A 19,075-nucleotide genomic window follows, 5' to 3' on the forward strand; every position below is an offset into this window, starting at 1 on the left:
TTTTGTGTCCAGCAGGAACATTTTTGCTTTTTCTCCTTCCTTGTTTGAGTTAACCCTTTGTCTTCTTGTGTCCAGAAAAGCCCCCCTCTTTCCCAGGGGCTCTGTTTATACGTGTCTAGGAGAAAGCCACCCCCCCACCGCCGGGGATGGGCCAAAGCAGAACCCCTCCCTGCCCAGGGCGCTGGCACTCCTGGGTGTGTCTGCCATGTTCCCTTTCTCTTCCTCTTTCCCATCCTTCCACGTGAACACCTCTAGCACAAACGGAAGCTCTTACTCTTTCCTGTTTCAGTGTTACCTGCGTGCTTGACTCCTTCGTCAGATTTGGTGCCCATCTCAGGAGATGCATGGGCTGAGATTTTGGCTCCTCTCTCCACTTGGGGTTAGAGACTCCAACCATTAATTAGCCACTCGGCCCTGGCTTCTGTTGCCTCAGAAAGGGATGACCTCCTTGGGGGACCATTGGGCAAGGGCTAAGGTCTGCAGGCCAGCTCCCACTGCTGTGAACCCCGGGGTCCGATTGGTCAGAACTTGCTGCTCTCTTGTTGTGCATGGACAGTTGGATGAATGGATGGATGGCAGATGGATGGAGAGCCACAGATGCCCAATGTCCAGCACACACAAATGGCTGAGTGGAAGCATTTCAGTGAGCGTGACCACCTGCGGCAAGAACGGATGTGTGTCTGTCTGTGTGGACAAAATCTTTACACGTTAAGCTTTAGAGATACTCAAGACAAAATGTTGTGGAAGCGGTGAAGCCAAGGACAGAGCCACGTCTGGATTCTGAATCTCCGGCCGTGTGGAGGGCTGTGTTTGAAGAAGGCCCTGTTGACTCACCTATCCGGGCCTTGGGTCAATAAAGCACTGAGCAAGCGGAGTAACCTGCATCATGTCCTGTGGGCCTTTGACAAGACTGTGGCAGACCCTGAGGGCAGGATAGGGTGAGGGCAGGTCAGCAGATAGGGCTCCAATTCCCATACCTTGCTCTTTACATTTCCTCCCTTTGCAGCTGTTGCATCGTCAGGAATTTTCTTCCCCCATCTGTTATTCACCCTTTGAGACTCCATTTCAAAGGTTGCTTCCTCCCAGAAGCCTTCCTTCCTGCCCCATCAGAGAAATGACTTTCTTCTCCGTACGCCCAGCACCCAGCAGAGGTTCTACCACCTGGGAGATGCCAAGTTCAAGATCAAGAGAGTGGAAAAGGGCCAGTCTGGGAGAACCGGTCCCAGGCCCAAACCTGGGATCTCAGGAAATTCCCTCAGAATACCCCTGAAGGCGACCTCTTCCGCTAGATGTGAGTCTATGATTGTAGGACCTCCTTTGTACGAGTAAGGTAATGGCCTGATACAGAGTACATACAGCATGTCAGGCACCAATACAACTTTCTGTCCAAGTTCATCTACCTTCTGAACTAGGTGGTGCCAACGATTGTTGGCTCCATTTTGCAGATGGGAAAATGGAGGCGATTTCCTACTAGAGCAACAAGAGACTCTAGATTCCTAGGCTGAGTCTAAATGATGCTTGCTCTGTCTCCAGCTTTTCTCCCAAGATTCTTATGCCCAAAGGTTGGGGCTTACCCCCCAACACTCCTCCCACAAGGGCACAATGGCTGGGGAGGTGGTGTTGGGGTGTAGCTTTGATGGTCTGGGGATACTGGGCCTTTGCTCAGGAAGAGAGGGGCTTTGAGAGCTCCAGAAGCCCTCTCCATTGAGCAGGCAGCTGATACCAAGGATAACATTTATTTGGGTGAGGGGACTTGCCCCAGAAAAGGAAAAGTAGCTGTGTAGACACCCCAAGGAACAGTGAGAAACAGGGAGGCAGAGAGCTCTGGGCCCTGTTCCACGGAGATCTGCCAGCTCCACTCTGCTTAGGTGGTCTCGGGAAGCTCCATTCCGTCCTTCCTGATTATACAAAGGAGGAAGGCTGCTGGATGCCCAGAGAGGGGATATGCTTGCCCCCAAGTCACACAGCAGATAACAAGCAGAGCAGGCATTTCAGCTGCCTAGGATTCTGCCACTCTTCACCTCCTGCCACCGTTCCAGCCAAGGGGTGGGGTCAGGCTGCCTGACTTCTGCCCTGGGTTTCAAATTTCCACTCTGTGGGTTAGGATCAGGCCACGTGGGGAGGAGGGAGCAATGGGTGCTGAGAGTTTAACAATGCCCAGGCTGTGTGCCAGGTGCTGACATCTGAGGCTACATCTGTCCCACCATCAGAAGCACAGCTGTGGTCACAAGGCCTTTAGACTGTTCTAGACACTTGCATATTGTTTCTTAAGCTTACAAGGTTGGTATGTAGCTCATTTTGCAGAAGAGGAGGAAGAGGCAGGGAGAGGGCCTTGGTTAACCAGGAAACAAAACTTTCCCCAGAGAAGGTCCTGGTGCTGGCCTATACCCCGAGGGGAGTAGGCCTGAGCCTGGGGAAGGGAGTTCCAGAGGTTTGCCCCTCCAGCTCAGGCCAGGACCCCATCTACCTGGGAAGTTCAGGGGATGGGGTAGAGGTGGTCCAGTTCCTCCTCTCCCCCCAGCCAGAGAAGCTGTAACTTTCTTCCTGGATGCTCATAAAGGGGAGCAGATCCGGCAAGGAAGCGGTTTAAAAACCTGGGCTACTGGCCAGTTTTAAAGGTTGTTTTGCTTGGGCCAGGGCGGGGCAGAAATTCCAGCCCAGGAGCAGCCGTGTGCAGCTTGCTTCCGTGAGTAAAGGACTTCATGGGGCCAGGCACAGGCAGGGAGCTGGCCAAGTCAGTGGGCACTGGTGGGGTCTGGGCATCATCTGAATTGCTCACTAGGTCCTTGTAATAACAATTTTTAAAAAAAAAATTTCCATTATTTTATTCTTTTTTAAAGATTGTATTTATCTGTCAGAGAGCACACATGCGCACACGCACAAGCGCAGGGGGGGGGGAGACAGGCAGAGGGAGAAGCAGACTCCCCTCTGAGCAGGGGATCCTGATGCAGGACTCAATCCCAGGACCCCGGGATTGTGACCTGAGCACCAAAGGCAGAAGCTTAACTGACTGAGCCACCCAGGCATCCCATATGTCTGGCTTCCTTCAGCATGATTTTGAGATTCATTTATGTTTCCTTTTGCGGGGGGCGGGGGGTGGTCTGTCCCTGTTCATTGCTGTATAGTATTCCATCCTATGGGTCTCCTCCTAATTGAATTATTCATCCTACATTTTTTTCTTCCAGTTTTCACATTAAAAAAAATTAAGATATCATTTACATGCAGCCCAATTCACCCATTTGAGTGTACAGTTCTGTTCTGTGAGTTCTGATAAATGCATGCCGTTGTGTACCCAGCACCACAGTCAGGACATAGAACACTTCCATTCTCCCCTTGATAGGTTATTCGGCATGATATAATCCCGAATGGAGTGGAACTGCTGGGTTGCAATGTGTTCCTTAAGCATTAGCACTTTCCATGTGGTTGCTATACTGTTCTTCCCACCAGCAGAATCTGAGAGTTCTGTTGCTCCATTTGCTCAGCAAAATAGGTCAATTCCAATGTTTCTCTCTTAGCCAGAAAATCTGATTGTTGTATATAACAAAGACTTTTCTGTAGTGCTGAACCCACCCACGCTGGCGTGATAGTGGCAAGGCCTCAAGCATTGTAAACCCAGCTTCTTTTCTGACTCTCCTATATGGGAATATTAGTCTTTCGATTTTCCTCAGGTCAGATTCTTTGAAAAGTGACTCCTTGGAGTTAATTGGCTGTATGTCATTGACTTGACCCCATCCACAGCCTTCTAGAAAACTTGGGATTTCTAAAAAGTCCTCAACCTTGGAATTGAGCACAAAGGCACCCACTTTCCAGAGGCAAGAAAACCGTAGGTGCAGAAAGGAGGGATGTTTAGACAGGGAGGTCCTGGCCTTGTGGAATCTGGAAACAATCAGGAGAGGGAAGTTGAGTAATGACAGAGAAGTTGCTGGTCTATGGCCAGGAAAGTCATGCCTTGAGAGAATGCCGCAGGATGTGGACTTGTTCACAGCCGATTGTTCAAAGAAGACAGTTGGTTATGGGACAGAAGGTAAGAAGCATTCCCACCCAACCCACACAGGAATTTGTGGGGTGCCAGGGGGTATGAGGCAAGGGCTGAGTCTGCCCCACCTAGCCCACACCAGCAGACGCCCCTGGGAGGGAGTGGTTGCACCCGCCAGCAGCAGCCAGGCTCTGAGTCAGCGGTCCCGGGGCAGCGGGAGGGGAGGGAGCCTCACGTGGCTGGGCTTGAGCTGCCTCGTGGGGCCTCCTGGCTGTCAGCCCTTCAGGAAGCATGGCTGTTTGAAAGGACGAATCACACATGGCCTCATCCTCCTGGAGCCCAGCCAAGATGGCTTCCATGGGGCCCAGGGCTCCCTGAGGGTGGGATGGAGCTCCCAGGTTTGGGTTGTACAAGGTAAGCAGGGCTGGGGTTGAAGGAGGCTTATGGCCTTCTGGAGCTGGGAGCAGGGGCTGAGCCAGCCCCTAGGGGGACTATGAGGTGACAGGGGAGAAGGGGACACACCAGGGGAAGGGAGGGGGTAGGCTGAAATCTCTTGACATGCACACTTCCCTTAACACATGTGTTCACTTCAGGAAAGTTACTTGTTCTCCCATGTCTTAACTTCCACATCTAAAAAATGGGAATTGTAAAGACCCTCCTCCAAATGGTTTTGGATTGGATCAATAGAGTTAGTGTATGTAAAGCACTCAGAACAGAGTCTTGTCTACAGCAAATGCCCTACAAGAGTCTGCTAGGACTGTTACGATTTAAGGCCAGTGTGAAGATTACAAGATTACAAGATCAGACAGGTAAAAAGGAGGAGCCTGAAGACAATTAAAAGAGAGGGGTCTAGGCTGAGAGTTTCTTTCCATTCTGCACATGGGCAAGAGCAGTCAGGTGCCATTTCTGCCTGGTCATGGGTTGCAGAAGAAAAGCCCAGCTGTTGTGTGTAGGCTGGTAGCCTACTGCACCAGTCCAGGTAGCAGTTAAGAAGCTGTGGAAGGGGATGTTGTGGAGAGAAAGGAGGAAGCCATCTGTGTGGCCAGTGGGAGGCTGCCTGCACAGGGCAATGCCATCTTTGAGGTGATCTAGGGAGGAGCAGGGGGACAAAAGGACAAGGCTTGCCTGACTTTGGTCCCCTTGGTTCTAGGGCAACCTTATCAATTTAATCTCAGCCTGCCTGGATTCTCGAAAAGGCAGATTCCTTCTTCTTAGTTTGCTACTCTACTCTTCAAGAAACGGCTAGACTTCTTAATCAGGGAGTCGTTAAAAAAATCCACTGCCTGGGCGCCTGGGTGGCTCAGTGGGTTGGGGCCTCTGCCTTCGGCTCGGGTCATGATCCCAGGGTCCTGGGATTGAGCCCCATATCGGGCTCTCTGCTCAGCAGGGAGCCTGCTTCCTCCTCTCTCTCTCTGCCTGCCTCTCTGCCTACTTGTGATCTCTGTCTGTCAAATAAATAAATAAACAAAATCTTTAAAAAAAAAATCCACTGCCTGGGGCTGGCAGATTCCACCCAACTGCCCTCCCCACATTCAGAAGTAGGTGGCTGCTCTGCTAGTCTAGCCTGAGGACTCAAGATGATCAGTAAGGGTTTCCAGCTGTCAAAAACCAATGGGGCTGTCTCTAAGGAGTGAGCTCCCTGTCCCTGGAGGTGTGTAACTAGGACCAGGGAGTTGGTCCTGATGTCTAGGAGCAGCAGCAGAACTTCCCAAGCCAGCCTGCCCACCAGTGTTTCACGACAATGCTGTGGTTTGGGTAGGTGGGGAATGGAAACTGCTTTGCAAATTGAATCAGTGTAAGTCACTGTGCAGACATCACAGTGGTGGGCACCAAGGGGTACTGGAAAAGGGGCACTATGGGGTAGGCCTCGCCCTGACGTGGGGCAGACAGTAGTGTAGGGTGGTAGTCTGGGGAAGGGGCCAATGCAAGAGGCTGTAGGCATACCAGCCCCCCCACCCCAATTCAGAGGTCCACGGAGAATAGCAGGGCTGGGGAATGGGGTGATGGGCAACTCTGCCCACAGCCAGAGGGAGGGGAGGGGAAATGATAGGAAGGTGTGGTCTCCAGCCACTTCTAGACAGGTGGGCCAGGACTTAAATCCAGCAACCTGCTTCCTTGAAGTTCCTCTAATTTTTTTGTAGTGCTTTGTCTAATTTTACTTTTCTTCCTTCTCTACCCAGTTTCTTCTGTCTCTACCTTTCTCTCTCTCCATCCATATCCCACAAGCCCACATCTGTACTTACTATGCCTGGCCCGGCCATGATCTGTAGGGTAACCACTATGAAGGCCTCACACACACGAACATGCGACACATGCTACCTCCATCCCACTCCGGCTGTTCCATTTGGTCTTCAGGGCAGTTCTTACAACTCCAAGAAGCACCAGGAAGTTCAGCCCGTCCATCTCTCTGCTTCTGACTCCCATCAGACCAGAAGGCCCCACTTGCTTTCCAGTGATGACCCACACCTCTCTGACACCTTTTCCAATCCTGCCTCTGTATTAACAGTTGTCAACATTTATAGATTTACTGAGTGCCTACCTTAGGCCAGGCAACACCCTGACCTCCTCACATGCTGCCTCACTTAGGAATGAATTAGACTGTATAGAACATCAACCCCACACAGCTGTTTAGCAAAATCAATGTGTGTGCTCTTCCCTCAGGAGGAAGGCCCTGCAGCATCTTGGGGGAACTCAGGCTCCTTCCTGCCTCGCTGTCCTCAGCTTCCGGGGTTTTAACCCAGAAGGCACAGGTTGGCTGAAGGCTGCAAAAAGTTGGGAATGGCACCTGACTCCTCTCTGCTCGTTATCAGGACACCACCCCCATCTGGGTCTTTCACAGCCCTCCACGGTAGTGGCTCAGGCAGCTTCTCACTGCTGTCTCCTTCACATACTTCACACAGGGCCAGCCGGCCCCTTGGTGGCCTGGGACTTGGAGTGGATTCACTGCCCAGAGTGGATAGAGGCTAGAATACTGTGTTCCAGATGCCAGGTGGCCCCAAGCAACCAGAGCCCTCTGCCAGTTTTCTGCTGTAATCATCTAGCAGACATGGGTTCTGGCTAAGGGTGATAGGGACCGGGAACCAGGAACTGAGCCACCATGACCCCCAGCCTTGTGACTGGGTCCCCACACCATCTCTGGGTCTGCCCGTCCATCTACCATTTATGGGTTGTACCTGTGGTCAAAATGCCCACACACCCGGCCCCCTGGCCACTTCCTCTAGCCTTCCTTACTTTCCCCCGCCCACGTTCTATGGCCAGAGGGGCCAGGAATACATCCCCTGCCCTTGGAGGGTCCTGACTCCAGGGTCCCTGCCTGGGCTGCCCTGTTCTTCATTTCTTCAGTCACCAAGGAGTGTGCATGGCCCTGGGGAGAGTGGGTGAGTACCTTAGCCTGGGTATGCCCCCTGGGAGACGTCACCATCACAGACAGACCCTCAACAATGGGTGCAAAGGGGCAACTGAATGCTAATGGGCAGTCCAGGCAAGACGGTTGCCCCTCTTTTGGTCTGAGCACATCTGGAAGGGCAAAAGAAAGGGAAGGGCATTCCAGGCTGAGGGAACAGCTGGTGTGGCGGCTCTGAGGCACGGACCATGGGGTCTTGAGCCCTTCACATGCCCGTAGCTAAAAGAGCGTGTAGGTGCATGGCCCAGGGTAGGCAGTGAGGCTCAGGACAGATCTTGCAGGGCCCCAAACACCTCTGGGTGGGGCTTTTATCCCACCGTTTGTCTCTGGCCGCTGGTAGCTGCCAGTGCCCCTTTCAGTGTGAAGTAAGTCTCTTTACTTTGATGACTCCCTCAAAGATGGGTCACCTTGTTAGTGGTGGGAATATGAAGATAAACTGGTAAGCCTGCTAAACCCTACGGGGCTTCTTCACTGGGGCCCAACGAAGTGACTCACCTGTCACGGACACACCGCTGGTGGCAGGGTGGGGACAAATTTAAATCGTTCTACTCCAAAACGGTCTGTTTCCTCATTTGGAAAAGAACGGAATCTGACTAACTGGAAGCTCACATTTCATTTGCATTCGACACTTCCGTTGCAAAGTGCCACCAGGGTCCTCATCGAACTAGGAGAACTGTTGTGTTTGGCTCCCAGAGCGTTTAAAAAGCTCTGGTCTTAACCCGCTGCGGGAATCCACAACCCCAAACCCTCCCCCACCGACAGCCTAAACATGCATCTTTCTCCTAAAATCACAATTTCCACGAATAAAGCCTAGGAATCTGCGTTTTAACAGGCACCGCGGTGACTCCCACGCATACTGGCCAGTTCGAGAACCGGCCCCGCACCTTTATTTAGGCCCCATGAGCCTCACAAGGCTGGCAGGGACCGCAGAGGACCGACCCGCGCCAGCCCGCGACGATGCGGCCACCGGGCCTTTTCCGGAAGGTTCACGCTCCGGGACGCTGCGCCCCCTCGCGGTGCCCTGGGGCTCGGCTGCTCCAGGCCTCGCCGCGGGACTCCAGCAATACCAGGTTTGGAGATAACCCGCGAGGGTCCCGCTGGGAGTTCGAAGTAAGGGGTCTTTGGTCAGAGGGCGAAAGCCGCCCCTGCCGGGGTCGGGGGGCGTCCAGGTGTCAGAACACCACCCCTCCCCACTCTCGGAACAGTACACCTGGCGTGGGGGCCCCACCTGACGTGGGGGGGCCTCGCCCCGCCCCCCTCCCGCGCGCGTCAGCTCGTGCGCGCGCCCGCGACCGGCGTACGCAGGCGCTCAGGGGCCGCGCAGCCGCCATTGCTCTCCTGCTGCGGAGTGGCGAGGCCTGTGAGTAGAAGTCCGCGGGCAAGGAAGGAAGGGTGAGTATGAGGCCCGGAGGATAGCGGCTCAAGGCTGAAGGGGCAGCACACTCGGTTGGGTGCTCCTCTTAGGGCTGTTTGACAGGAGCAAGGAACTACAACTCCCGAAATGCACTGCGCCGCAGGCTTGCGCGAGACAGTGACGTGAGGGTTTGGTCGCTACCATTTCGCTGTGACTTGGGGGGACACGGTGGCGAAGACTGATGACGTGCTCTTCGTGAGGCTGGGGTGGGGGTCACCGGAGGTCCTCGCGGCTCAGCGGGCTGCAGTTCTCAAAGTTCCTTCGCGAAACTTCTTGCTTGACCAATTTAAACGGACGATTTACTTACCCTAAATTAGAGATCAAGATATCAGCTTCCGGTGTGCCGGCTGCCTTCCCAACCCCGGGCCGGCCACTGAGTCAGCCAGACGATACTATTATTAGTAGTGTCATTATTTAGTCGACTTTATTTTTAAGTACTCCGAAACTTGTAGAAGATTTCAGGAGTTTTCTTACAAAGAACTACCGTACACCCTTTGACAATTAAGTTGGCTGCCGCTACGGTGCAGTTTTACCTCTGTATTTAGTGGTACTTCGGTGTGTATTTTCTAAAAACGAGCACATTCTCCTACATCCAGAATCAGGTAACAATGATCAAGACTATTACCTAAGCTGTTTCCAGTTGTCCTAATAATGCTGTATGTTGAAACGACCCTTTTGGCTGGGGACCCCACGGCATGGTGTGTTCAGCTGCCCTGTCTCCTTAGTTTCCTCTGGAGCAGCTCCCCAGCATCCCTTGACTCTCATGACTTTGACACTTTAGAAGATTCCTGGCCATTTATTTTGTAGAGCCCGGTTTGGGGTTGTCTGAGATTTCTTCACCAGTTGACTCTGTGGTGGACAGAAGTGCTGCTGACCAGACGCCATTATTCAGAGGTAGGGAGTGCCTCTTGGTTGGCGGAGGAGGACCCGTGACCAGTCACAGCAGCCTTCACACATGCTCCGAGACCCGTTTTGTGGTTGCCTGCGCTGCTGGGCTTTCACACTCACCAAGGTCTCTGGCTTCCCTGTAGTGTCCACCCTGGCCATGGTCCATGCTTTCCTCATCCACACCTTGCGGGCTCCACAGGCCCAGGACCCGGGCCTTTGCCGAGTGCTCTACTCCTGCGTCTTTGGTGCTGAGAACTCACCGGATGACCCACGACCACGTGGTGCTGAGAGGGACAGACTCCTCCAAAAGGAGCAGATTTTGGCTGTGGCCAGGTAATGCAAGCCTTCATTGAACACATGCCCAGTTGTGATAGGTTTTCTGGGAGGGTACAGAGAATCAGACTAAGAAGCAGAAAGTTTGAGTACTGTTTCCACAAGTCACCCATGGTTGTTCACAAGTATTTTATGAAAAGGAGTTAAAGAAATAATAATGCTATCATCATCATCATTACCATTATAGCTCGCCTTAATTGAGCTTGTACGTATGTGCTAAGTGTTCTGAGCATTTCATGTATATGAACTCATTCTTTTAACAGTCCACTGAGATAGATATGGTTATTATCCCCACCTCTCAGGAGGCACAGGAACTTAACCAGCCCGAGGTTACGCAGCTAGAACATGGCAGGCAGACCTTGGAACAGATTAAACATGCTTTGCAGTGCAGGACTTTTCAGAGCGATTAGTATATGTGTGGGTTTTATGAATCCATAAGGAGGAGAGAGAATGTGGTACATAGGAACTCTGAGCCCAGAGCCTCCTGAAAGCCTGGGATCCACTGAGAACATTTAGGAAACTGTTCCAGATGTGGTGGTTGGCCTTGGTCTTTCCCATCCCAGGCCAAGATGGAGCCAGCAAGTGCCAGAATCTTTTGCCTTTCTGCATTCTATGGTGGGTGGGTGGGGTGTGAGGTGGGGGGGATTAACATTCTGGGGCAGCTCTTTGCTAGCCTTTGCCATCCCTTTTTTTCTCTGGGCACAGAGAAACCAAAGGCACAGAAAAGGAAAAGCCTTTAAAACCAGCTTGTGCACGGCCCAAATTAGAAGGTGATTCAGGAGAGATCAGAGTGTGATTTCTAAAGCCTAAATGGTCAAGTGGAAGGTCTTTCTTTGTTGTTTGGAGGGGTTGCAGGTTAGGACAGGGGTAGAGAGATTGGACAGTGCAGTTGAAAATGACTTTAACTTCTCATGGCTTGCTTTTTTAAAAAGATTTTATTTATTTATTTGACAAAGAGAGAGAAAGAGCACAAGCAGGAGAAGCTGCAGGCAGAGGGAGAGGGAGAAGCAGGCTCCCTACTGAGCAAGAAGTCTGATGTAGGACTCAATCCCAGGACCCTGGGATCATGACCTGAGCCAAAGGCAGACGCTTAACCAACTGAGCCACCCAGGCAACCCAAGGCTTGCATTTCTTTATGTTAAGGAGCCCTCTGTGAAGCTGGTGGGGGCAGAGTCTTTTTCCCCTGGTGCCCTTTCCTGGCCCAAGGGACTGTGTTCAAAACCTGCCTTCTCTTGAACACATGGAATGAAATGGTTCAGGGCCTGGAGGCAGGAGCCTGGATTCCTGTCATGGCTCATGCTTCCTGCGCTGTGGTCTTGAGCAGGTTATTTAGTCTCTCTGGGGCTCAGTTTCTACATCTGAGATATGGAGTTCATAGCAGTTCTCAGTTCTCAGGGTGGTGATGAGGATGACAGAAGTCAGTGACCCACCCACTCTCCACAGGCAGGTGGACTCCATGTGCCAGCTGCAGCAGCAGGCATCTGGCCGGACCCCCATGGACCTGCAGCCTCAGTCGTCAGATGAGCCAGTGCACCTGCATGAGGCCCCCCTTGGGGCCTTCCGCCTGGCAGCAGGGGACCCTTTTCAGGAGCCTCGGACAGTGGTATGGCTGGGTGTGCTCTCATTAGGATTTGCCCTGGTGCTGGATGCCCACGAGAACCTGCTGCTGGCTGAGGGCACACTCCGGCTGCTGGCACGCCTCCTCCTCGACCACCTCCGGCTGCTGACCCCCAGCACCAACCTCCTGCTTCGGGCTGATCGCATCGAGGGCATCCTCGCCCGCTTCTTGCCCCATGGTCAACTGCTCTTCCTCAATGACCAGTTTGTCCAGGGTCTGGAGAAGGAATTCAGTGCTGCATGGCCCCGCTGATCCCTCACTGGGATGGGACTTCCTGAGAGGGCAAGGAGGGAGGACAGGGATGGGTGGACACACAGCCAGGTGAAGCTTGGCATTGGCCTCCTTCACAACCTGCCCCCGGCTCTGGTGTGGTACCATACACAGGATGAGTGGACAGCACAAACTGTCCATAACAGTGGACAGAAGAGGGGGCTGGCCAAAGGACGGTGGGGAGGAATCCCAGAACATCCTGTACCTGGCGTTGCCATGTGACTTATTCATACTGCTGCAGTGGGCCAGCCCCACCTGTCCGTGACCCCAGTTTCTCCCATCTTCAGCAGCCAGCCCCCAAAACAGTCCACCAGTTGCTAGTGTTAGAGCATAAAGAACAGAACTCAGTCTACTTTCTCCTTCTAAACCCACAGTCAGTCATTGCAACCCAAAGGGAATCTGAGACTCCCAGGGTCGGGGAGCTGGCTGCTGCTGCCTTTGTACCTACTTAGGCAACATTATCAGTAAGGATTTTGGGGGCCCCTGGGTGGCTCAGTCATTAAGCATCTGCCTTCAGCCCAGGTCATGATCCCAGGGTCCTGGGGTGGAGCCCCACATCCGGTTCCCTGCTCAGCAGGAAGCCTGCTCTCCTTCTCCCACTACCCCCTGCTTGTGTTCCCTCTCTTGTTGTCCCTCTCTGTCAAATTAATAAAATCTTTTTTAAAAAAATAAGGATTTTGTCAGTGAGCACTTGTTTGGTGTCCAGTCCCACCACAGTTCCCAAATGTGTCATTCACTTAGCAGGGGGATTCTGTAGCTCATTTTGGGCCCAGCCCTTGCCCACCAGGCAACCTTGAGATAATCATAGGTTTCCTTGTCTGTAGAGAGAGAAGGTACCATCAGGTGGGCGCAAGAGGTCTAGCCAGGATGAAGTTGTCTTTCTCATTTTGAGTTAAAAGCACTGTGTGATTTCATGCTCCCATTTCTGTAAATTTGGCTAATGCATGTTTGCTACAATGAGTACTTACTTCCTTGTATGGCCCTGAGCTGGGTATCTGAGCCTTTTTGGTCAGAGAGGCCCCCAAGAAGCATCTTGGGAGGTTTCTACCTCTTGTGCCGCCACATCACCCCTGTCTCCTTATGTGCCTCCTTTGGAGGGTAGCTCTTGTTTTCTCTACCAAAATGTGGTGGGTTGGTGTGGATCTCTGAGAAGCAGAGCCTGAGATAAGGATTAAGTACAAGTAGTTTACGTGGAGGTGGGAGGTCTTCCACCCCGTGGCGTTGGTGCATCCCTAAGTGTTGCAATGGCAGTTGTGTGAGCTGTCATCCCACCTGCAGCGGGATGCTCAGCACTGCCCCCGCACATCATTTATGTCTCTGAGTCATCTCTGCTTCTTTGGTGGTGTCCACTCACTTGGGTCTCAAAACATGCGGCTCCTCTCTTTTCTCTGTGGTGCTGTGTCCGCCCAGACTCAGAATACACATTCTTTCCCTTGATGCCACCTCGAATCAGGCATTTGGGTGTAGCAAACTTTTACTAAAGTTTAGGGGGATAGAGGAGAGTTATCTTAAAGAACAAAGAGCATGGGGCGCCTGGGTTAAGCCTCTGCGTTGAGTTCAGGTCATGATCTTAGGCTCGTGCTGCATCGGGCTCTCTTCTCAGCAGGGAGTCTGCATCCCCTGCCCCCCCGCCTCTGTCTGCCTGCCTCTCTGCCTACTTGTGCTCTCTCTCTCTATCAAATAAATAAATAAAATCTTCAAAAAAAAAAAAAAAGAACAAAGAGCAAAAAACTTAAGATTGATTGTTAGACATTCCTGTTCTCTGAATCTCTGGACCATTCCCTCCTAAGGGTCTTCTTACTCCTAGCTCCTCTCGGAGCCTCAGCGTCCCATCAACTTTCAGGCTGTTCCCTTCTTTTTTTTTTTTTTAATTAACAATTGTTTCTCTTATTTTTATTGTAAAATATATATAACATAAGATTGACAATTTTAACCATTTTTAAGCATACAATTTAGTGGCATTACATGCGATCACAGCATTGTATGTTTCCAGCATGTTTTCGTCATGGGAAGCGGAAACTGTGCGTCCACTAAGTAGTACCTCCCCGTGCTGCCTCTGTGCTGTGCTCAGCAGTCTTGTTTCATTTGTGTTCATTCCCCCTCTCCCATTCATACTGAGCAGCATAGGGCCTCATCCCCAACCCAGCTTGGCTCCAGGCCTGCCTGTTGGTGACCTACCTGTGCCCACCTGAAAAAGAGAAAGAAAAAGACTGTTCTGAGTCTCCATCGGCAGCAACTGAAAGCACATTTTCAGTTCTGCTTTGAACTCACAAACTCTTACAGGACATGATTAAATTCTGAAGCAAGAATCCCTTCCCCACTAATGTTTGTAGGCTGAAGGGGACCATAGAAAGATCTGTCCTTCCAGACATGAATTATATATACCCCTTAAGAAGCAGATACAACTATTCTAACCTTTTTTTTTTTTTTTAAGATTTTATCCATTCATTTGACAGACAGAGACCACAAGTAGGCAGAGAGGCAGGCAGAGAGAGAAGAGGAAGCAGGCTCCCCACTGAGGAGAGAGCCCGATGCTGGGCTCGATCCCAGGATCCTGGGCCCATGACCCGAGCAGAGGCTTTAACCCACTGAGCCACCCAGGCACCCCGCTATTCTAACTTTTTAAAATCCGTTTTTCCACCCCCCCAATACATATGTTTATTTGTGTGCTCTTTAGTTTAAAGATATTTCCTTTTCCAATCAGGCTGTGACCTCCAGGAGGATTCACATTGCGTCTCTTGTTTTCTAAAATTAAACATAGCACCTGGCACATAGCAGGCACCCAAAATATATGAAACAAATGAATGGATGAATGCATGAATGAGTAGGTGGTTTATAGGAGACCGTTGGGGCCAGGGACTCTGCAACATCATCATGTAACAACTTCTTTCTCCTGGGAAGCAGATAGAAATAACACACTGCCTCTGTTATCTCTCAAGGATGGGACACCCAGGACCACACGTCCCTTTCCCAGATGATAAGCTGTTTGTTAGAGCAAAGGAAACAGTGGTGTAGCATTTGCAAGTTTCCTGCTACAGCCTCCCTGTTTCAGAACTTAGGCTGGCTTGCTTTCTACACTGCTGTTAAAGGGAAGGAATGATTTTTCCCTTCAGTGTTCTGAAAGAGGTTAGCATTATGATTGGGTGTTATCATAGGCCTATGATTTCTGCCCTGGGTAAAGGTGAGTAAAAGAGTGGTAGAACTCCTCTGCTCCCTGAAATAATCGCCTGGTTTATGAAGTCTATCAGTGGGCAGAGTCACACCTTTGTCCACCCCAATTATGCAGGCCATGGCAGCTTGAGGGCCCAGAAATCTTTGGCCCAGCAAAGACTCTGCCTTCAGTTAGAGTTGACAGCACAGCATTTACTCTCTGGGCATTGCTTGGGGTGCTTACTTGATCAACAGTAAAAGAACATTGAAGCCCTTTGACAGGTGTTTGTTTCAATGAGATATTTAAGTAGCATTATGCATAAATGATCTGAGGTATCTCTTCGTTATATGAAAATATCCATCATTTCTTGGGGCGCCTGGGTGGCTCAGTGGGTTAGGGCCTCTGCCTTCAGCTTGGGTCATGATCCCAGAGTCCTGGGATCGAGCCCCGCATCAGGCTCTCTGCTCAGTGGGGAGCCTGCTTCCCCCTCTCTCTATCTCTGCCTGCCTCTCTGCCTGCTTGTGATCTCTCTCTCTCTCTCTCTGTCAAATAGATTAAAAAAATCTTAAAAGAAAATATCCATCATTTCTTTTAGTGATCAAGTCTCAGATTCTGCTAATACCATTGCCACTTGTGGCCAACATTTAAAAAGGAAAAAAAATTACAAAAGGCAATTTTGGAATTGGAGGATGATGGATATGTTCATTATCTTGATTGTGATGATAGTTTGGCAAGTATACACATATGTCAAATCTCATCAAATTGTACACTTTAAATATGTGTAGCAGTCAGGAGATAGAGAATCCCACCAACAGAGCCCTGGGTGCTCACAGAGAGAGAGGAAATGTTGTTTAAAAGCTCAATGACTATTTCAGTATAACTGGGATTTTGGGGTAATCCCATGTATTTTTAAATGCCTTTTAAAATACTACTCTGGCTTCCAGACTTGACCAGACAATCCAAGGAGTCATTGGCCTGAACCAGGTTAAGCATCCATGCCCTAAAGAAACAGAATAGCCCCATCCATAAGAGCCTTGTGTTCTGGCCTGCAGAGGCTCTGGTACAGGTCAGTCCCCATCTGCCTGCCCCAGAAAGAAGTCAACCAGTGGATGTGCACAGAACTTCCCCAGTGCTTTTTATTGCCTCGTTCTTTTTTTTTTTTTTTTAAGGTTTTTATTTATTTATTTGACAAAGACACAATGAGAGAGGGAACACAAGCAGGGGGAGCAGGAGAGGGAGAAGCAGGCTTCCTGCCAAGAAGGGAGCCCGATGCGGGGCTCCATGCGGGGCTTAGTCCCAGGACCCTGGGATCATGACCTGAGCTGAAGGCAGATGTCTAACGACTGAGCCACCCAGGCACCCCTATTTCCTCATTCTTTTTTTTTTTTTTTTTTAGATTTTATTTATTTGACAGATACAGCAAGAGAGGGAACACAAGCAGGGGAAGTGAGAGAGGGAGAAGCAGGCTCCCCGCTGAACAGGGAGCCCAATGTGGGTCTCCATCCCAGCACCCCGGGATCTTGACCTGAGCTGAAGGCAGACGCTCAACGACTGAGCCACCCAGGTGCCCCCTATTGCCTCATTCTTAATGCAAAAAAATGTTCATCAGACGTTAGGGGAAAGACTGCCAATGCAAAAAATAAACTAAGAAAACAGCAAAAAAATGGCTTTAGAAGAAAACCATGCAGTTGGAACAGTAGGAAAAAAAATTTTTTTAAGCTCTCTCCCTACTATTCTTAGTAATTAGATTCAGGAAGATCTCACATCCCTGAGGTTTGCCTTATGGAACAACAGAGAATAAGAATGAGTTCTCAGAAAGTGAAGGTATTGCTTACATTAAACATTAATTTGAAGATCTGGAAAATGAAGGAACCCAGGAAACAGGACAAAATAAAGGAACAGAAAGGTAAGATTTAGGGAATCTTGTTGCTTGTTGAAAACAAAGAGAGTACTTGGGATTTGCTGGCTGGTTCCAGGAGTGGGGGGTATGGTGGGTGCTGGGGACTAGATTGCCCTGACTTCTCATTCCACCCTTTATTCACACCCTTGCACTGTGGCTTTACGTCACCTTCTGGAAGAGGTGGAAATCTATTTCCACTGCCCTCGAATCTGGGCCAGTCTTAGTGACTAGCTTTGGCCAGCAGAATGTGGCAGAAGTGATGTGCTATATTGGAGCCAAGGCCCGAAGAGCATTTTGAGCTCTCTCTTGGAAAGCTGCCCAGCCATCATGAAAACAAGCCTAGGTTAGCCTGCTGGAGAGTGAGAGACCACATGAGACAGAGGTGATCCATCCCAGCTGAGCCCATCGTCAGCCAGTCAGTTCCCAACAGATTTGGTAACTGGCATGAGTGAGCCCAACTAAGTTGAGAACTGGCTAGCTGAGCTCAGTACCAAATCACCATCCTGCATAATTGTGAGCTAAATATAAATGGTTGCTATTTTAATCAGTTACATTTTGGGATAGCTTTTTTACTCAGCAAAAGCCAACTGAAAAGGCCAGGCTCCCTCCTACCTCTTTATAGGGTGCTTTCCTATATTCTGCAGAGGCTGAAAAGTGGAAAATATACTTACCAGACTCCTTTGCAGCTAGAATTAAGAATATAAAATGAGGGGTACCTGGGTGGCTCTATCGGTTGGACTCAGGTCATGATCCCATGGGTCATGGGACCAAGTCCCTGTTGGGCTCTGTGCTCAGTGGGGAATCTGCTTGGGATTCTCCCCCCTTTGCCCCTCCTCTTCCTCATGTGCTCTCTCTCAAATAAATAAATCTTTAAATATATACAAATATGTAAATGTGCACAGAACTACAAATACATATTTAAAAATGAGGTCTGACACGGGCGCCTGGGTGGCTCAGTCATTAAGCTTCTGCCTTTGGCTCAGGTCATGATCCTCAGGTCCTGGGATTGAGCCCCGCATCAGGCTCCCTGCTGGGCTGGAAGCCTCCTTCTCCCTCTCCCACTACCCCTGCTTGTGTTCCCCCTCTTGCTGTCTCTGTCAAATATATAAAATCTTAAAAAAAGAAAAATGTGGTCTGACAATTAGATGCCCCACCAGAGATTTGGGGGGTGGAGCCATCTTCCTGCTACCATCTCTGTTGACAGCAAGGACACAAATATGTGAGGATCTAGAGGAATCTCAGCAGCCAGACTTGGCATTCCTGCCTTGACTGGACATTGAGACAGAGCCCTGTGGAGCTGGGGGTGGCAGCAGCAGCCTTCTCAGTTCTGACTGTGGTTATAGGGGTGTGCTCTTGAGCTCAGTTACTACCTTGGTGGCCTCCTGCTGCCTGCAGCATCCCCCCAACCCCCGCCCAATTTGGAAATGAACTAATTTTCTGTATTAAATTCCTTCTTCTGGGAAAAAAAAAGAAACTGACCATGTTAAGCATTGGTGAAGTAGAGGACTGAATTGAATCACCTGAAACTATCAGTACACTGCTGGTGGAAGTGTAAAATTCCTCTTTAGGGAATAGCTTGGAAGCTTTTTTATTTTTTTTTTTTAATCTTTTTAGGTAGGCTGCATGCTCAGTGTGGCTCTTGAACTCATGACCTTGAGATTAAGAGTCACATGCTCTAACAACTAAACTAGCCAGGTATCCCTGGAAGCTTCTTTTAAAGCTAAACATACCTTATTGTCCAGCAATTTTTAAATGAGGGCTTAGCTCCACAAAAAGATTTATACGTGCATGCTCATAGCAGCCTTATTGCTAGTAGCCCAAACCCAGAGAAGCCCAAGTATTCCATAGATAATAGAATTAATAGGGGCGCCTGGGTGGCTCAGATGGTTAAGCGTCTTTCTTTGGCTTAGGTCATGATCTCAGGGTCCTGAGATGGAGCCCTGCATCGGGCTCCCTGCTTCCCCCTCTCTCTCTGCCTGCCTCTGCCTACTTGTGATCTCTTTCTCTCTCTGTCAAATGAATAAAATCTTTAAAAAGAAGAAAATAGAATTAATAAATAAATTGTGACATACTTGTGTGATAGAATACTACCCAGCAATGGAAGAACGAATTCCTGATAGAT

The 19,075-nt window shown here is 50.2% G+C and overlaps 2 protein-coding genes across 7 annotated transcripts in view; both read left to right on the top strand.

The window, feature by feature from the left end:
• Positions 1–3,733: 3,733 nt before the first annotated feature.
• On the top strand, positions 3,734–12,444 carry AP5S1 (adaptor related protein complex 5 subunit sigma 1). 5 transcript variants are annotated; one of them, XM_032859104.1, is made up of 4 exons: positions 3,734–4,024; positions 9,601–9,687; positions 9,825–10,014; positions 11,458–12,444. In XM_032859104.1, the coding sequence occupies exons 1-4, from the start codon at positions 3,958–3,960 to the stop codon at positions 11,882–11,884; spliced, it is 771 nt and encodes a 256-aa protein (XP_032714995.1). In that variant the 5' UTR covers positions 3,734–3,957; the 3' UTR covers positions 11,885–12,444. The 5 variants fall into 5 exon arrangements, with proteins under 5 accessions (XP_032714995.1, XP_032714996.1, XP_032714997.1 ...); XM_032859105.1 differs by lacking the exon at positions 3,734–4,024 and adding an exon at positions 8,671–8,771; XM_032859106.1 differs by lacking the exon at positions 3,734–4,024 and adding an exon at positions 8,678–8,771 and having other exon boundaries at positions 9,578–9,687.
• MAVS (mitochondrial antiviral signaling protein) overlaps positions 8,685–19,075 on the top strand; it is a 29,146-nt gene continuing 18,755 nt past the window's right edge. Inside the window, exon 1 of one of the 2 annotated variants that reach the window (XM_032859096.1) lies at positions 8,685–8,771. The gene's annotated coding sequence lies outside the window, so the exon portion shown is untranslated. Of the gene's footprint in view, positions 8,772–9,930; positions 10,015–19,075 lie in introns of those variants that run through there. The other variant, XM_032859097.1, reaches the window with a different exon arrangement.

Source organism: Lontra canadensis, unplaced genomic scaffold, assembly GCF_010015895.1.
Source record: "Lontra canadensis isolate GAN:19392208 unplaced genomic scaffold, GSC_riverotter_1.0 scaffold16, whole genome shotgun sequence".
NCBI lineage: Eukaryota > Metazoa > Chordata > Mammalia > Carnivora > Mustelidae > Lontra > Lontra canadensis.

Coding starts and splice junctions, on each gene's coding strand:
- AP5S1 (XM_032859104.1), top strand. CDS start 3,958: ATGCCGCAGGATGTGGACTTGTTCACAGCCGATTGTTCAAAGAAGACA. Junction 4,025..9,600: donor AGTTGGTTATGGGACAGAAG/GTAAGAAGCATT, acceptor TTTATTTTGTAG/AGCCCGGTTTGGGGTTGTCT. Junction 10,015..11,457: donor CAGATTTTGGCTGTGGCCAG/GTAATGCAAGCC, acceptor CACTCTCCACAG/GCAGGTGGACTCCATGTGCC.